At 46.6% G+C, this 15,650-nt stretch overlaps 1 protein-coding gene across 3 annotated transcripts in view; it reads right to left on the minus strand.

Annotated features, from left to right (window-relative positions):
• The window catches only part of LOC144798880 (phospholipid-transporting ATPase IK-like), a 694,664-nt gene that overhangs the window by 196,015 nt on the left and 482,999 nt on the right, over positions 1-15,650 (minus strand). For all 3 annotated transcript variants that reach the window (XM_078669975.1, XM_078669973.1, XM_078669972.1), the window contains one exon: positions 6,976-7,169. In XM_078669975.1, the coding sequence (XP_078526101.1) occupies positions 6,976-7,169 (194 nt within the window). The remainder of the gene's footprint in view (positions 1-6,975; positions 7,170-15,650) is intronic.

Here is a 15,650-nt window from a genome sequence, read left to right on the forward strand (position 1 = left end):
ACAACAAGGAGTCGGTCCTTATTCTGCGGACAGAGTCGTTTTTATTACCCTTGTTTCACTTTTACAAGAACAGAGGTCCTCTTACTAACTGCTGGGATATGCATAAGGTTCCATGGTTTCCAAATACATGGTTTAGCTTTGACGGACTGAATAGACGCTCAAAACTCGTAGGTGGCTAGCAAAAATAAAGGGCAAGATCAGAAGCATAGCAGTTTCCTTTAAAAGTTTAAGATAGGTCTTTCTTGACAACATTTAGTTAGGAAAATGTGTATTGTAAAAAAAGATGAAGAGCTATTTGGGGGGGTGGATCATTAGATGTTACTTTGGGTGGGTCTGTGGGTGGATGGATGGGTTTGAGTCTGCGGTAGGCTGAGTGCCGGGTTAGAGTGGTGTATAGGCAGGGCCACTGGATTTATGCAGCAGGGGAGCACTAAATTATGTGGCAAGAAAAGGCAAGTTAAGCTGAATAATGCAGCACATTGCTGATAGCATTACTTCATTATTTTGTGATTTTTACACATGGTAATACTGTCTGGGCAAATATTTCACCTCATTGGGACTGTTTTAACAACCAAAAAATGAAATAAGCAATGAAATATGCCCCGTTAACCTTTGTGTATGGCCTTCCAAAGCGTACTAACACACGTTTTTAGTACTGTTGATCCGTTTGAGCTTGAAACATTTTTATTTGTTAAAATCTGCGGATTATGCAGCAGATCATGAACTATGTGGCAAAACCATATGAGGCTGTCGCAAAATCGCATCATTCCAGTGGCCCTACCAATAGGACAATCAGACAGTGTCCGAGGGGCTGGTGTGATAGGTCAACATGTAGGTCGTTTTTTGTAGGTTTTTGTGCCTGTTTTATTGTTTGGTGGGCCGGATTTTAATATTGATTTCCCTGATATTATCACAAACACTGCCTGCAACGAGCTAAAATGCATGCAGTTTCATACATTCCAAAACCCCTACACAGCGCGTCAAGTTCCAAATCGAACTGTTTGCAAACGCGGCCACGCTTTAGCGCTCTGATTCGCTCATGGGGCCAGTTTCTTGTCCCAGTCCTGGCCCAGTGAGAGTTTTCAGGGGTGTATGGATTCCTGGAGATCAGATGGGCTGGGTATATGAAGGGGTGTATGGATCCCTTCGATCTGCTCCTGTGATCCAGCCACTGGCGTTGAAACGAGATCCTCTGCTCGGGGCGTGTCCGGTACACAGGCCTGTTCATGCTGCACGGGTTGCACTCCCGGCCGAGTGCAGCAAAGGATCAATGCCGGCTGGCCCCTTTGTAGCAAACAGGTAACCTTCCATGGGAATAAATATAATGACGTCACCTTAGAAGCACTGCACTCGTTGGAATCCTTGGCACACCCACAAGGGGTGGTGAACTCCAGAGAGAGACGTCGTATTCGAGTGAGAGCAGCGCTGGAAGGGCGCATCCTGAGGCACTGCTTTACAGTGCACTAGACTTTCAAAAACACTTTTTTTGTAACACGAATCTTAATCGGCAGACTTAAATGTGCAGCATTTTTAAAATAAATTAAAAGTTACTTCTGAAAAGTAACGAAAAAACGGAATGAAACGAGGTGTTACCAGCCCTGGTACTGAGCTGCTCTCTTTAGGTCGAGCCTGGGCAGCGCATTTGCGCTGCTCTGGGAGGCATGCTATATTCTGGTATGGACTTGAAGCTCTGCCCAATCTCCGCCCATATTTTTCATTGGCTTGTTTCCTTGTCTTTTGTAAACTGTGGCTTTTCATTGGTCAATAGGCTTAGTACCGCCTTATCTCATTTTGTAACCTCCTATGAGGACACCCCGTTATATCTATTTTTACTCAATAGGCTATAATTACAGCCTCTGAGCACTACTTAGTTTAATGGTTTTCTCCTGCCTGACACGCTCTCTCGCAATGCTTTATTTTTATTTTTTTACATAGCACAGCATGTCACGCTGATAGTGGCGGGCATGCCTTTGCTTCACTTGATGCGCCGGCCACATGTTTGATTTTACTATTCATTTTATTATAATTTTTTTAATTGCCCAAGCCACACTAACACTTTAGTCTCGGCCACGCACCTTTTCTTAGCTGAGCCGTCTCTAAAGAAAGGGGCGTGGCCGCCATTAGAGTGAAAGTGCAGTATGGGGTGCTTTTACAAAAAGAGCATTTGTTTGTCAACTTGACAAACAAATGATTTTTTTTGTAAAAGCAACTTGACAAACAAATGCTTTTTAAATAAAAGCGCAACCATACCGCGCTTCGTCTTTAATGGCGGCCACGGCCCTTTCCTTAGACATGGTTCATCTAAAGAAAGGGTTGCGGCAGACATTAAAGTTAAAGGGTCACTTGGGCGTTTTTACAAACTAACATTTGTAATGCAATAGGTGTCGCATTTACGAAACTCTTTTAAATGCGAGACCTATTGCACTGCAAATGCTTATTAAAATTATTTATTAATTAGTAGTGCTCGTGATCAGAAAAAGTGTTATACCACACAGTGCAAAAGAGTCAGTTGCTAAACTGGCATGGTACCTAGACGGATGCTGTGCATGCCAAATCAAAATGAGAGCAACAAATTTAACAGATTAATGGATCCCCTACCTATGTAACAAGGAATGTATTAATGTATGAAGCTGGGCAAGACAACTAACTGTCACTAGGCGGGTCTGCATTGTTGACTAGCTTTACTTTTAGACTTCTGCACATGTTGTCGAGGAAAAGTGTTTTTACTTGCAACATGAAAGCATTGAATGTGGGAGTTGGTGGAGATCCGTTCCAGTGCCAATGAACTTTAGCAGATCACCTATGGCATTAGTCCCACAGAACCCCTTTAGTCCACTTTATCCCCTGCTTCCTCCCCCACCTCATCATAGCGCAACTCCAGATATCTCTAGGAGGCTCTTGGGCTCAAGCCTGTGATCAGTTCGGAGGAGGCAATAGGCTCACTTGATGCGCTCGACCAGGCCGGCACATTGTCAGTCTGCGCATGAGAAGGGGATTTCAGCGCTGGGTGAAATACATGCTTTTCTAAGGCCACGTCAGCTTTGGTTTGTATGAGGTAGTCATGGGTTTAAAGATGAGGCACTGAGGGAAAAAATACGGGTCCACAGCTGGGCTGCGGGTACCGGCCCATCGCTCAGTGCCCAAAATCCAACCCTGTATAACAACATGCCCAGCACTCCACCATCAGTCACTTGGTAGTCTGGGATGTGGTGCCCCTGACATACTTGGTGCTCCAGATTGACAGCAAGCACATGTATCCCATTTGGATTACACACTTGACCCTGTCTTTTATGTTAGGCTCTAGGCGCTTTCAGCAACGGGTATTCAGGTGGCAGTCACATGAGACCTGTGGGTAGCCTGCCTTTCACAGGGCACACATGGAAATTAGAGGACTCCCTGTAGAGAGTTGATGTCTTTTGACAATGGATGTGTGCGTTGGGATGTAGCAGAGGTGGATGGGCTGTGAGTTCAATATGAGATGGCACATCTTTGCTATAGCCAAGATCCTAATCCAAGATGGTGCTTGCTTATACTGATGGCATTGCAGTGTTGCACACTGTTGCCCCCTATACGTGGGTTTGCAGACATATAAACTGTACATCGCACACCATTCTGGTCCATATGTTTCAGATTTTGGCCTTTGTCCATGATGTTTCTCTTTCTAATTCGCTGGTTTTGTGTTGTCTTCCAGCCCAGGTTTTCCTTTGGCCGTTCCTACTCCTTTTGTAGTGCTATCAATGTTCCAAATGTTCCGGTATTCACCTATCCCTCCCAGCCTCCACTCGCCCCTCTTTTAATGAAGCCCTCAAAGGATGTATTCATATATCCCTCCCCAGTCTCTTTTCACCCCTAGTTTAAATAATCCATCAGTGTATTTATTCACCTATCCATCCCAGCCTCCATTCGCACCTTCAAAGAATCTTTCAATAAATACCTCGAAGAATTTATTCATCTATCCCTCCCTAGCCTCTTTTCACCGCTTTCAATAAATCCCTCGAAGCATTCATTCATCTATCCCTCCCTAGCCTATTTTCACCGCTCTTTTAATAAATCCCTCGAAGCATTCATTCATCTATCCCTCCCTAGCCTATTTTCACCGCTCTTTCAATGAATCCCTCGAAGCATTTATTCATCTATCCCTCCCTAGCCTCTTTTCACCGCTCTTTCAATGAATCCCTCGAAGCATTTATTCTTCTATCCCTCCCTAGCCTCTTTTCACCGCTCTTTCAATGAATCCCTCGAAGCATTTATCCATCTATCCCTCCCTAGCCTCTTTTCACCGCTCTTTCAATGAATCCCTCGAAGCATTTATTCATCTATCCCTCCCTAGCCTCTTTTCACCGCTCTTTCAATGAATCCCTCGAAGCATTTATTCTTCTATCCCTCCCTAGCCTCTTTTCACCGCTCTTTCAATGAATCCCTCGAAGCATTTATCCATCTATCCCTCCCTAGCCTCTTTTCACCGCTCTTTCAATGAATCCCTCGAAGCATTTATTCATCTATCCCTCCCTAGCCTCTTTTCACCGCTCTTTCAATGAATCCCTCGAAGCATTTATTCATCTATCCCTCCCTAGCCTCTTTTCACCGCTCTTTCAATGAATCCCTCGAAGCATTTATTCATCTATCCCTCCCTAGCCTCTTTTCACCGCTTTCAATGAATCCGTGAAATCATTTATACATCTACCACCAGCCTCTTTTCACCGCTCTTTCTATGAATTCCTCAAAGCGTTTATTCACCTATCCCTCCCAGCCTTCATTCGCACCTTCAATGAATCTTTCTATGGATCCCTTGAAGCATTATTCATCTATCCCTCCCCAGCCTCCACTCGCCCCTCTTTTAATGAAGCCCTCAAAGGATGTATTCATCTATCCCTCCCCAGTCTCTTTTCACCACTAGTTTAAATAATCCATCGGTGTATTTATTCACCTATCCCTCCCAGCCTCCATTCACACCTTCAAAGAATCTTTCAATAAATACCTCGAAGAGTTTATTCATCTATCCCTCCGAGCCTCTTTTCACCTCTTTCAATAAATCCCTCGAAGCATTCATTCATCTATCCCTCCCTAGCCTCTTTTCAGCGCTCTTTCAATGAATCCCTCAAAGCATTTATTCATCTATCCCTCCCTAGCCTCTTTTCACCGCTCTTTCAATGAATCCCTCGAAGCATTTATCCATCTATCCCTCCCTAGCCTCTTTTCACCGCTCTTTCAATGAATCCCTCGAAGCATTTATTCATCTATCCCTCCCTAGCCTCTTTTCACCGCTCTTTCAATGAATCCCTCGAAGCATTTATTCATCTATCCCTCCCTAGCCTCTTTTCACCGCTCTTTCAATGAATCCCTCGAAGCATTTATTCATCTATCCCTCCCTAGCCTCTTTTCACCGCTCTTTCAATGAATCCCTCGAAGCATTTATTCATCTATCCCTCCCTAGCCTCTTTTCACCGCTCTTTCAATGAATCCCTCGAAGCATTTATTCATCTATCCCTCCCTAGCCTCTTTTCACCGCTCTTTCAATGAATCCCTCGAAGCATTTATTCATCTATCCCTCCCTAGCCTCTTTTCACCACTTTCAATGAATCCCTGAAATCATTTATACATCTACCACCAGCCTCTTTTCACCGCTCTTTCAATGAATTCCTCAAAGCGTTTATTCACCTATCCCTCCCAGCCTTCATTCGCACCTTCAATGAATCTTTCTATGGATCCCTTGAAGCATTATGTATCTATCCCTCCCCAGCCTCTTTTCACCGCTCTTTCAATAAATCCCTCGAAGCATGTATTCATCTATCCCCCAGCCTCTTTTCACCACTCGTTCAAATAATCCATCAGTGTATAAATTTGCCTATCCCTCTCCAGCCTCTATTTACCCCTTGTTCGGTGCATCCCTCAATGTATGCATTCATCTGTATGGCCTCAGCTCTATCCATTCCTTTTTTGTTAAATCCCCTCCGTAATACACCAAGCCATCTATCCCAATATTGCCTCTTTTCACACCATCTTGCATTATTCCCACCAAGTATGAATCACTCTATCCTTTTTTGTCTCAATGAAGCTTATTTCAATTAATTCATCATGTATCTAACTCTTACCTCTTCACATACATCCACTTCTCTTTCGATAAAGCTCTTCATGCCTTCCAGTTCACCCTATCTTCTAAGCTATTCACTAGCCTATCTGTCCTCTAATGGCTCTATTCATACAACTTTCAGTCATTCCCTCCAAACATCTTTCAATCTATCCTTCCCTCTCCATCATCAACAAGGCTCTGTGTGCAACAATCCATCACTTGGCCCTTTCCCACGTTACATTCCAATCTCATCATTTTCACCATGGTTCTATCCAAACATATATATCTCCAGGCATCTATTCCTTCTTAGTTCTGACAGCCTGTCAATACATCGGTCCTTCATCCATCTCTTTAGTTTCCTTTTCTTCTAATCTATATAAAAACATCAACCATTTATCCGGTCACTGTTGCCTCCTCTTTGACTCAACCCCTTCATGCATCAATCCTTCAATCCCTCTCTCCCTTCTATTTACCATTCCATCTACCCAGTCATGCATCTGTTGATCTTTCTCTCATGCCCTCATTTCAGCCCCCTTCTCCCTCCCTCCCTCCCTTAAACCCTATGTGCATCAGTCTGTTTATGACTCCTGGCTTGCTTGCATTGAAGTATGCTTTTATGCGTTTATATCTTCCTCTCAATCCATCCATGCATCAGCGCTTCTCTCCCTTTGTTTCCTGTATTCACACCCCTGTTCATCATGCATCCAGTGAGCCAGTGCATCCTTCCCTCTCTCAACTGCATTCACCCTCCTTTTAATAATACCAATCTTCCCATGTCTGTCAGTTTCTCCTTCCTCTCTGTTCCCCCTCCTTCCATCAAGCCCTTTATGCATGCACCATGGACCACCAAACAAACCAGTTGTGTTCTCAACCAAACAGCAAGCCAGTTTGCAGTAAGATCTTACGTTAGGAAGAGGATCAGAGGCACCAGGGTGTTGAGAAGGATGACGTATCCCCAAAAGAGTAAAAAGGCGTAATAAGCGGGCTTGATTTGTGGCGGCAACCCAGGGATGTATTTGTGTTTCTTTTGAATCGTCTCATGCCACATCCCCGACCCCACAGCAAGGAGGATAGCGAGAGCGATGACCATCAGGAAGACCTGGGAGGGGAGAACAGAGTTAGATCAGCAGATTTGAAATCTATAGGTATCTGCTAATATTTGTACACACAATGAATAATCCTTCCTGATTCACAGGTGTCACTTGTGTACACTGCAGGCAGAGAGATAGAGCTCTATCTGCCAGCGTTTGACTCCTATTTCAGTACCCACCTGTTTGTAGTATTAAACACAGAGTGGCAATGGCCTGCTCACAGACCTTAAGGACACCAGCATTGCGCCATATCTTTCATGCGCGCATCTGATTGATCACTGGCGCAAAAAATGTGATCACATCACTCCAACCCTTGGAGAACTAATTGTCCTTCCTACCACCGCACAGGTCCAATATATTTAAGACTATTTATGGCTGTCAATATCAAAAGGCGGTACTACTCTCTCCTGCTCTGGCAAAATCTATACAGATGTAACTCCTGAAAAAGGTAATACAAAGGGGAACAAGCATTTACAATGCAATGGTCTCGTCCTTGTTAAAGTTAGAGCTATTGGCATTGCTCATGACATTATTTTAGTTTTTAAAACATAGAAATAAATGGCATTGTAATTTACAATGCCAATAGCACGCACCCACACACAGAGCCACACGCACCCACACACAGAGCCACACACACAGAGCCACACACACACACACACAGAGCCACACACACACACAGAGCCACACACACACACACAGAGCCCACACAGAGCCACACACACACACACCCACACACACACCCACACACACAGAGCCACAGCGAGGGGGCAGGAGAGTAAGCACAGCCCCGGGGGCAGGAGAGCATGCACAGGGCCGGTGAGAGAGTGCAGACTCCGCAATACAAAGTGTGCAAGAAGGTTTCACGTGGAAATTGTGGTTGTGGCCTCCGTGCACCGCAATGGGTGCGAACCTGTTCAGGGTGCTGGGGGGGCACGTGGTGTGAAGGTGATCAGTGTACCCTTAGCAGGCAATAATGTGCACAAAAAAACGTGGACGGAGTCCTTTGTTAGAAGTGCGGGATGGACTCTTTGTACAAGGTGCTACACCTGTGGGTAGAAGTGCTGGATGTCGTTGTGCTCTGGTTGTGCAACATGGTGGGGGGCGACAATTGTGCAGGGTGCAGCAGGTCCAGTCTGCGTGCTCTTGGCCTTTCGTCCGACTGAGGCGGGGGCGGGGGGGTCGAGGGCAGTGCCGGGTCAGACGCGGTGCTTGCGGCTGCTTGGGGCGGACAGAATAGGGCGCGATGGGGCGGTCTGTGTGGGTCGGGCATGGCGATGAGAGAGTGCGGGGAGATGGCGGCTTGGGCGGCGCGGATAGAGGACTTGCATTGCTCAGAAGGGGGTTTGGCGCACGCGCTTTCTCGTTGGGGAGTGGGTGGGTTTGGACAGGCAAAGCGGGGCCCTGGCCTGCTAATGGCTGTGGCGTTTTGCATTTTGGGGGGGCTCAGTCGTGTTCCGTTTGTTGACCTGGTTGGTGTGGCAGAGAGGTGTGTCCGGGTGATTTCTTGGGAGGTGGCCGGCTGAACATGGAGCATCGCTGGTTATGCCAGGGTCGGAGCCCGCGGGGTGCAAGGCGGCCGTGCATGCAGGGCATGATCTTGAGTAAAAATGGGGCATTTATAAAGCCCTTCGCCCGCTCTACACTTCATGTAAGGTAGTCATTAAATGCCCCAGCGTAACTTAAATGCCGGAATGGACTTGCCCCCATCGCCCTTGACTGCCGTAGGTGGCATAGGCATCGAAAGTGCCTAGCGAGGCAGCTCCAAAGGGCTGTAATTGAGGTCCTGGTAGAGTGTACAGCGCCTTGAAGACCAGAGGCACTGTCCTGTTGAATTGTACTTTGGGTTTTGGGCAGAAGGGGGAGAGCACTTATACAAGAGGCCCTTCCACCCAAGGTATAAGTTTGCAATTCGGGGTGGGCATGCTGGGCACGGAGGGACACGAGGACACGGAGGGATAGATGTGTGGAGAGGTGCGCAGCCTGCGGCGGGGTGAAAGGGGGGCGCTTGCGAATGGTTAGAGGCTTGTTTAGGGGTGCGGATACGGGGCTGGGGCTCAGGAGCAGAAGATGTGGCGTAACAAGACGGGGGCTACACTTGGAGCTGGGGCTCAGACGTCTGAGGGACGCAGGGGGGCACAGGAACAGGCACAGGAACAGGCACAGGAAGAGGCTGAAGGGAGATGGGTGCAGGGTGGGCGCTGGTGAGGGGAGGGTGCCCCGGACTGCGGGGGTTCAAGGAAAGTGAAGGAATGGGGGGGGTCTGGAGCACGTAGCGGTGGTAGGAAGTCACAGTGGGGTGGGGTCTACTTCTAGACAAAGGTGCAAAGATAGCAAAAAGCGCTCTAGGGGCACTAATTAGGGACCATGGCAGAGGCAGCGTCGGGTCGGATGGAAGCGTAAAGGAGGGAGGGACCAGGTTTGGGGGGAGGGAGCCGTCCAGGAGAAGGAATGCATAGTGATAAGGATATAGATGTGTGGGGAGGTGCCCAGCCTGCGGCGGGGTGAAAGAGGGGCGCTTGCGAATGGTTAGAGGCTTGTTTAGTGGTGCGGATGTGGGGCTGGGGCTCAGGAGCAGAAGATGTGGCGTAACAAGACGGGGGGCTATACTTGGAGCTGGGGCTCAGACGTCTGAGGGACGAGGGGGGGCACAGGAACAGGCACAGGAAGAGGCTGAAGGGAGATGGGTGCAGGGTGAGCGCTGGTGAGGGGAGGGTGCCCCGGACTGCGGGGGCTCAAGGAAAATGAAGGAGTGGGGGGAGGGGCTGGAGCACGTAGCGGTGGTAGGAAGTCACGGTGGGGTGGGGTCTACTTCTAGGCAAAGGTGCAAAGATAGCGAAAAGCGCGCTAGGGGCACTATTTAGGGACCATGGCAGAGGCAGCGTCGGGTTGGATGGCAGCGTAAAGGAGGGAGGGACCGGGTTTGGGGGGAGAAGGCTGTCCAGAAGAAGGAATGCATAGAGATAAGGATATAGGAGGAGATATCGGAGCGGGCGAGGGATGACCAGCCAAACGGTGTAGGAGCAGGGGGGGAGGGGGCGGTCGACAGGGGGAGATCCGGGGGGTGCGTGCACCGTGGAGTGCCCGCTCGGCTTTGTGTGCCGTCACGATGGTCTGCCCAGTTCGGCAGTAGTTGCACCCTGTTTGGGACTATCTGCAGGATGGTCCAGTGGTCCCTCCCTCGCACCGTTATATAGCGCAGACTTTACCCGAAGGTGTCGAGCGCGTCACAATGGGAACAGGAGGATACATGGAAAAATTACAAGTGAACAAATTACAAAAGGAAAGGTTGGGTTGCATGGGGCAAAGGTGACAATTGTGAGCGAATAAAAATACAAGGGGTCGGTTGGCGTGGGGGGGTTGCGGGGAGAAAGGAGGAGTGAGCATGGAGAAGTGCCGCCAGGGAGTTGGGACCCCCCTCCCACCCACTGTGGAAGTTAAATAAGGGGGCAAGTGTCAAGACAACAGAGATTCGATCAGGGCTGCCAGGGTGCCTAGCAGAACTTAACTAGGGGCAGTAAGGGGGGGCATGAAGGGGGGAATTTAAGCATGGAGCGGCCGACACGGTTCGGAGGCGAATGTGCGCAGGAGCAGAGGTTGAGGGAGGGGACTGGTGCGTGAGTTGGAGGGGCGTCAGGCACGGGCCTTTCATCCTTCTGGGGCCGATTGGGATGGGGGTTTACTGCCGCGGGCGCTGGGGGAACAATGCGGGGGGGTCGGGCGCTATCAGGAAAGGTGATTGCAGTAGAGGATGTGGGGATGGCCGAGGGCGATGGGGGAGGGGGGTGCCGCACAGACAAGGGTGACAGTGTGAGCGAGCGGAATACATGAGGTAGCAAACGGTGCAATACAGGAGGAAGAGTGACATGTGTGCAGGTTACGAGAGAAAAACAAAAAGTACAATTAGAGGTATAATTCTGAAATATATGGCAGACACTCAAGAACAAACGTTAATGTTACGTAGGCGATGGTGGCACTTGTGCAAGTATAAAAAAAAAATATGTGCGAGGTAGCAAAGAGTATGTTACAAGAGGAAAGTGGCGTGTGCAGGTTACAAAAGAGTACCAAAAGACAACAGGGAATACACGCCCACTTGACGAAAGAGGGAGGGGACTGGTGCGTGAGTTAGAGGGACGTCAGGCACGGGCCTTTCATCCTTCTGGGGCCGATTGGGATGGGGGTTTACTGCCGCGGGCGCTGGGGGGACAATGCGGAGGGTCGAGCGCTGTCGGGGAAGGTGATTGCAGTAGAGGATGTGGGGATGGCCGAGGGCGATGGGGCGGGGGGGTGACGCACAGACAAGGGTGACAGTGTGAGTGAGCGGAATACATGAGGTAGCCAACGGTGCAATACAGGAGGAAGAGTAACGTGTGCAGGTTACAAGAGAAAAACAAAAAGTTCAATTAGAGGTATAATACTGAAATATATGGCAGACACTCAAGAACAAGAACAAACGTTAACGTTACGTAGGCGATGGTGGTACTTGTGCAAGTATCAACAAAAAAATTATGTGAGAGGTAGCAAAGAGTGTGTTACAAGAGGAAAGTGGCGTGTGCAGGTTACAAAAGAGTACCAAAAGACAACAGGGAATACACGCCCACCTGACGAAACGACGAAAACAAGAAACGAGGCAGAGTCTGCTCACGCTGCCTGCACGCGCCAGTCGGCCCTCTGATTGGTTAATAAGGAACACCACTCAAAGTGCCGACTGGCGCGTGCAGGCAGCGTGATGAGGGGTGTGCTCTCTCCCGATGACGTCAGGGAGAGAAAGAACACAAAAAACACACCCCTCAGTCCCAAAAAGACGGGGCTTAAATGGAGTGACGCCCCTCTCCTCCAATGGCTGGCCTCCGTTTAGGAAGCCAGACAATGGAGAAGAGGGGCGGGTTCAAGCCCCCATACACTTTACATTAAATCTCGGCTGCGGGAACACTGCTGCGCAGTGTAACGCTAGGCCGAGACCTAAAAAGGAAGCCTTATCCTGGTTCAGTCCAAAACTCTGGAAGAAGCTTGCCATGAACATGAGGCCAGTTACCACTCTCCAGCATAAAAAGAAAAGAACAGCTGTCTCTCTATCTTGCAGAACCGTGCCCTAGCCTGTGAAACCCAGCCACAGCCGCTCACCATCCTGGGCTCACATGGGTCCCTCCTTTTATCTAACCCATATGTTACGGATGTAAACCACCATGGGCCCACACTGTCTCTTTACCTGATTAGTTGGTTACTCCTTGGGCTAGGTCCTCACTATTTAGAATTTAACTGAAGAGCATGTTTGTGGTGCAATAAGAATGTCTTATCGTTCTGTCTACCCATAAATTCTTTAGGCTCTCAAATGTTTTTTTGTTTAATGAGTGATTCAAGGATTCAGGAAATTTATTTTAGTCATCTAGATTTTATGACTGTTATATTTCATTTGATTTTCCACTTTATCTTTTATTGTTTCAGTAATTAAAATGATTACAATATTACAAATTAAAACTACCCTGCTAATAAGTAAGGTTAGCATAAAATTAATCTGTATATGCCAGTAATAGCTCACTAGGTACATGTATTACTTGCAACTACATGTTGATTTAATACACTCAGGTTCCTCTTGGGATCAGTTGCTCAGCTGGACCAACACATGGGTTGCCAAAAAGACATGGTTAGGCTCAACTTCCAGATATCAGATAGTAATAAAATCAGATTAAACAATACCATTTTAAATAGGTTAACAAAGAGCAAGAAGTTCCAGTCAGTGCTAATGCCAAAAATGTGAAAAATGTACAAAATAGTGGCAGATCACCTGGGATAAAGCATGCTACTAGGGCTTTGCTGCAAGACCGAATGGCTCTCATTAAAACATCTCTCCAGTTGCTGCCTTAGGCTAAGCAAATGCGGGCAGATGCAGACAATATGAATGAGATCTTCTCCGTGCTCATTACAGTGCCCGCCTAACATTGAACTTGGGTGCTTCCATGCTAGTATATTTGCCAAAGTCGGTATAACACATAGACGCAGAGCACTGAAAAATGAATTGAAAGATAGGCAGAAGAAGCCAGCATAGAGGAGTGCTTTATAACCATCCAAGCATGGGACCGAGCGCTAAATTTGATTTTATCCCGAATGAAGGATACTTATTTGGTAGCCCTGTTAGTCCCCTTTTTAACCCCTTCGATGCGGATGACAAAGCCAGCTCGTCATGGGCGTTACCTGCGCTAAGCGGATGACGAGCTGGCTTTGTCACAAACCGCGCGTTTTTCAAAATTCAGCGCACAGCGGGAAAACCCGCTAGCGCGGTAGCGGTTAAAGAGATCGTATGACACACCAGCCTCCCATAGATCTGTCAGACTCAGTCAATTGATGGAAGTGTCAAATATTTACTGTAAGGCGACAGTCGATTATTTTGAAAAGCTGTCCAAAGAGCACTATTCAGAACGTCTAGGGCTCGACTGATTAACCCGTTGGCTGCTGCCGTCGGCCAATGGGCGACTCGACCGCGCCCATTTTTTTAAACGGTCGCACTGCCGCAAAAAAGCGGAAGCAGCCAACGGGTTGAACCAAATTCTAGCCAAAGTTCAGCTGAAGATGTACGTCGAGATAATTAGAAATCTCACCTGAAAATTAATAAAAGAAATACTACTAATAAAATAAAATAAACAATGCATTAAGAGTTTGGACTACTAAAGTCAGAGGCTTTAAGTTGTGACCTTTAGGGTTTTTCCAGGCTGCCATCCATTTTATAGAATTAGATCTAGCAGCAAAAATATATATTTGTAAAGAACAAAAAGGTGCTTTACAAGATAGTGTCTTGTCTATTTTCTATGAATAAGGTCTATGAAAAGGTTTTCTGTGCTAAGATCACCATCTTACCAGCGTATAGGAACAAGCAGAGTTTTAAAAGAAATATTTTTGTACCACAGTTTTGCATTTTTCTAAGTGGTGGTTGATGTTTGCTATTGTTAGTGATTTCCACCTATTTGCAATTTGTGTGTTGTGAAACGTTAAACCCAGAAAGCAATACATTTGGGAAAAGTAAACATTCTGAATTTAACAAGGGGTCATTTGTGAAGATTGATTATGTTTTTCACAACAAAACAAGGCATTTTATTTAGAAAATGATTTCAAATAAGTAGGAAAACATACAATGGTGACAACATCATCTGTAATTTTTTGACCAGATGGATAATCTACAAAGGTATCTCTTGCCCAGAACCAACAACTGTGCTGCAGCTTATACTGATATTTTATTGTATACTGACCATATGGCAATTCATATGGTATAAATCTAATGAATAAAAATGGGCATCAATGAACCCTATGCATTTTTTATATGCGCCATAGATGCTGAGTTTAGGAATATTTTTACAACTGTGAATTTGTTGTTATCCACACTGACATGTGGTTCATAGGGCATTTTAAAAAATGTGCTATTTTGTACACATTGGCATACATTTAGATGCTAAAAATTGAGATTTAATTAAATTGATAATAATGAATGTTCCACTATTCCGTATTCACACATTTCTTTCTATAAAAATAGTATCCACACCAGTGCGGCTGGTCTTATCACCCGTAAAAGGGAAGGCCGCAAAACCCAACATCGATAATTCAAAATTTTTTCCTTGCAAACTGATCCATTTTGGCGATATGGGTAGCTGCAGCATTTGGTCCCAAGCTTTGCCACCACTCAGGTAAACCTATTAAACATTGTTTTTTCAGAAAACTAGACGCCATATGGAGTCCATGGTGACATGACTTCTATGGATCCCACAATGTTTCATACCCAGAATGCCCTGCAAACCTCAAACTGTGTCTAAAATCACACATTTTACTCACATTTTTGTGAGGGAAAGTTTTGGAACCTAGGGGAATCCACAACATTCATACCACAAAGCAGAAAGACTGCTGGTGCAGCTTTGGGTGGGGTTGCACAGCTCTGGAATCCAAAGCAGTCTGGACCATGCAGTGGCTAATAATACGATTTGACACAAAGAACAATAGTTACTTACCTGTAATCTGTGGTTCTCCAGTGTTGGTGTCTTTCATAGATTCACATGCCTGAATCATTCCCCGTCGTCGGAGTGGGAGTCCCACGGTACATAAAAAATCAATAATATGCTATAAATACATAGTAAATACCAATAAAAACAAACCAGGAAGTAAAGTAGCTAAAGCTACAGAAGAAATCTTCCACACCTATGACTATCCTAGTCATTTTGTATAGTCCAAAATACAGCCAATCAGGCGCCAGCACCCACCAGAAGGTTCTCCCCAGAGGCTCAGGCTCTCAGATTTTCTCGCAAGGAGTGAAGGTAAACCAATATAGCCTAAAAGCCTCTGAGGGGAGGTGGGCGGGTTGCATTAGAATCTATGAAAGACACCAATACTGGAGAACCACAGATTACAGGTAAGTAACTATTGTTCTTCTCCAGTATCAGGGTTGTCTTTCATAGATTCACATGCCTGAATCAGAGTAGCTAGCAGTACATATCCGTGCTAGGCAGACGCCA

The sequence above is a fragment of the Lissotriton helveticus genome, chromosome 12 (genome assembly GCF_964261635.1).
Source record: "Lissotriton helveticus chromosome 12, aLisHel1.1, whole genome shotgun sequence".
Taxonomy (NCBI): Eukaryota; Metazoa; Chordata; class Amphibia; order Caudata; family Salamandridae; genus Lissotriton; species Lissotriton helveticus.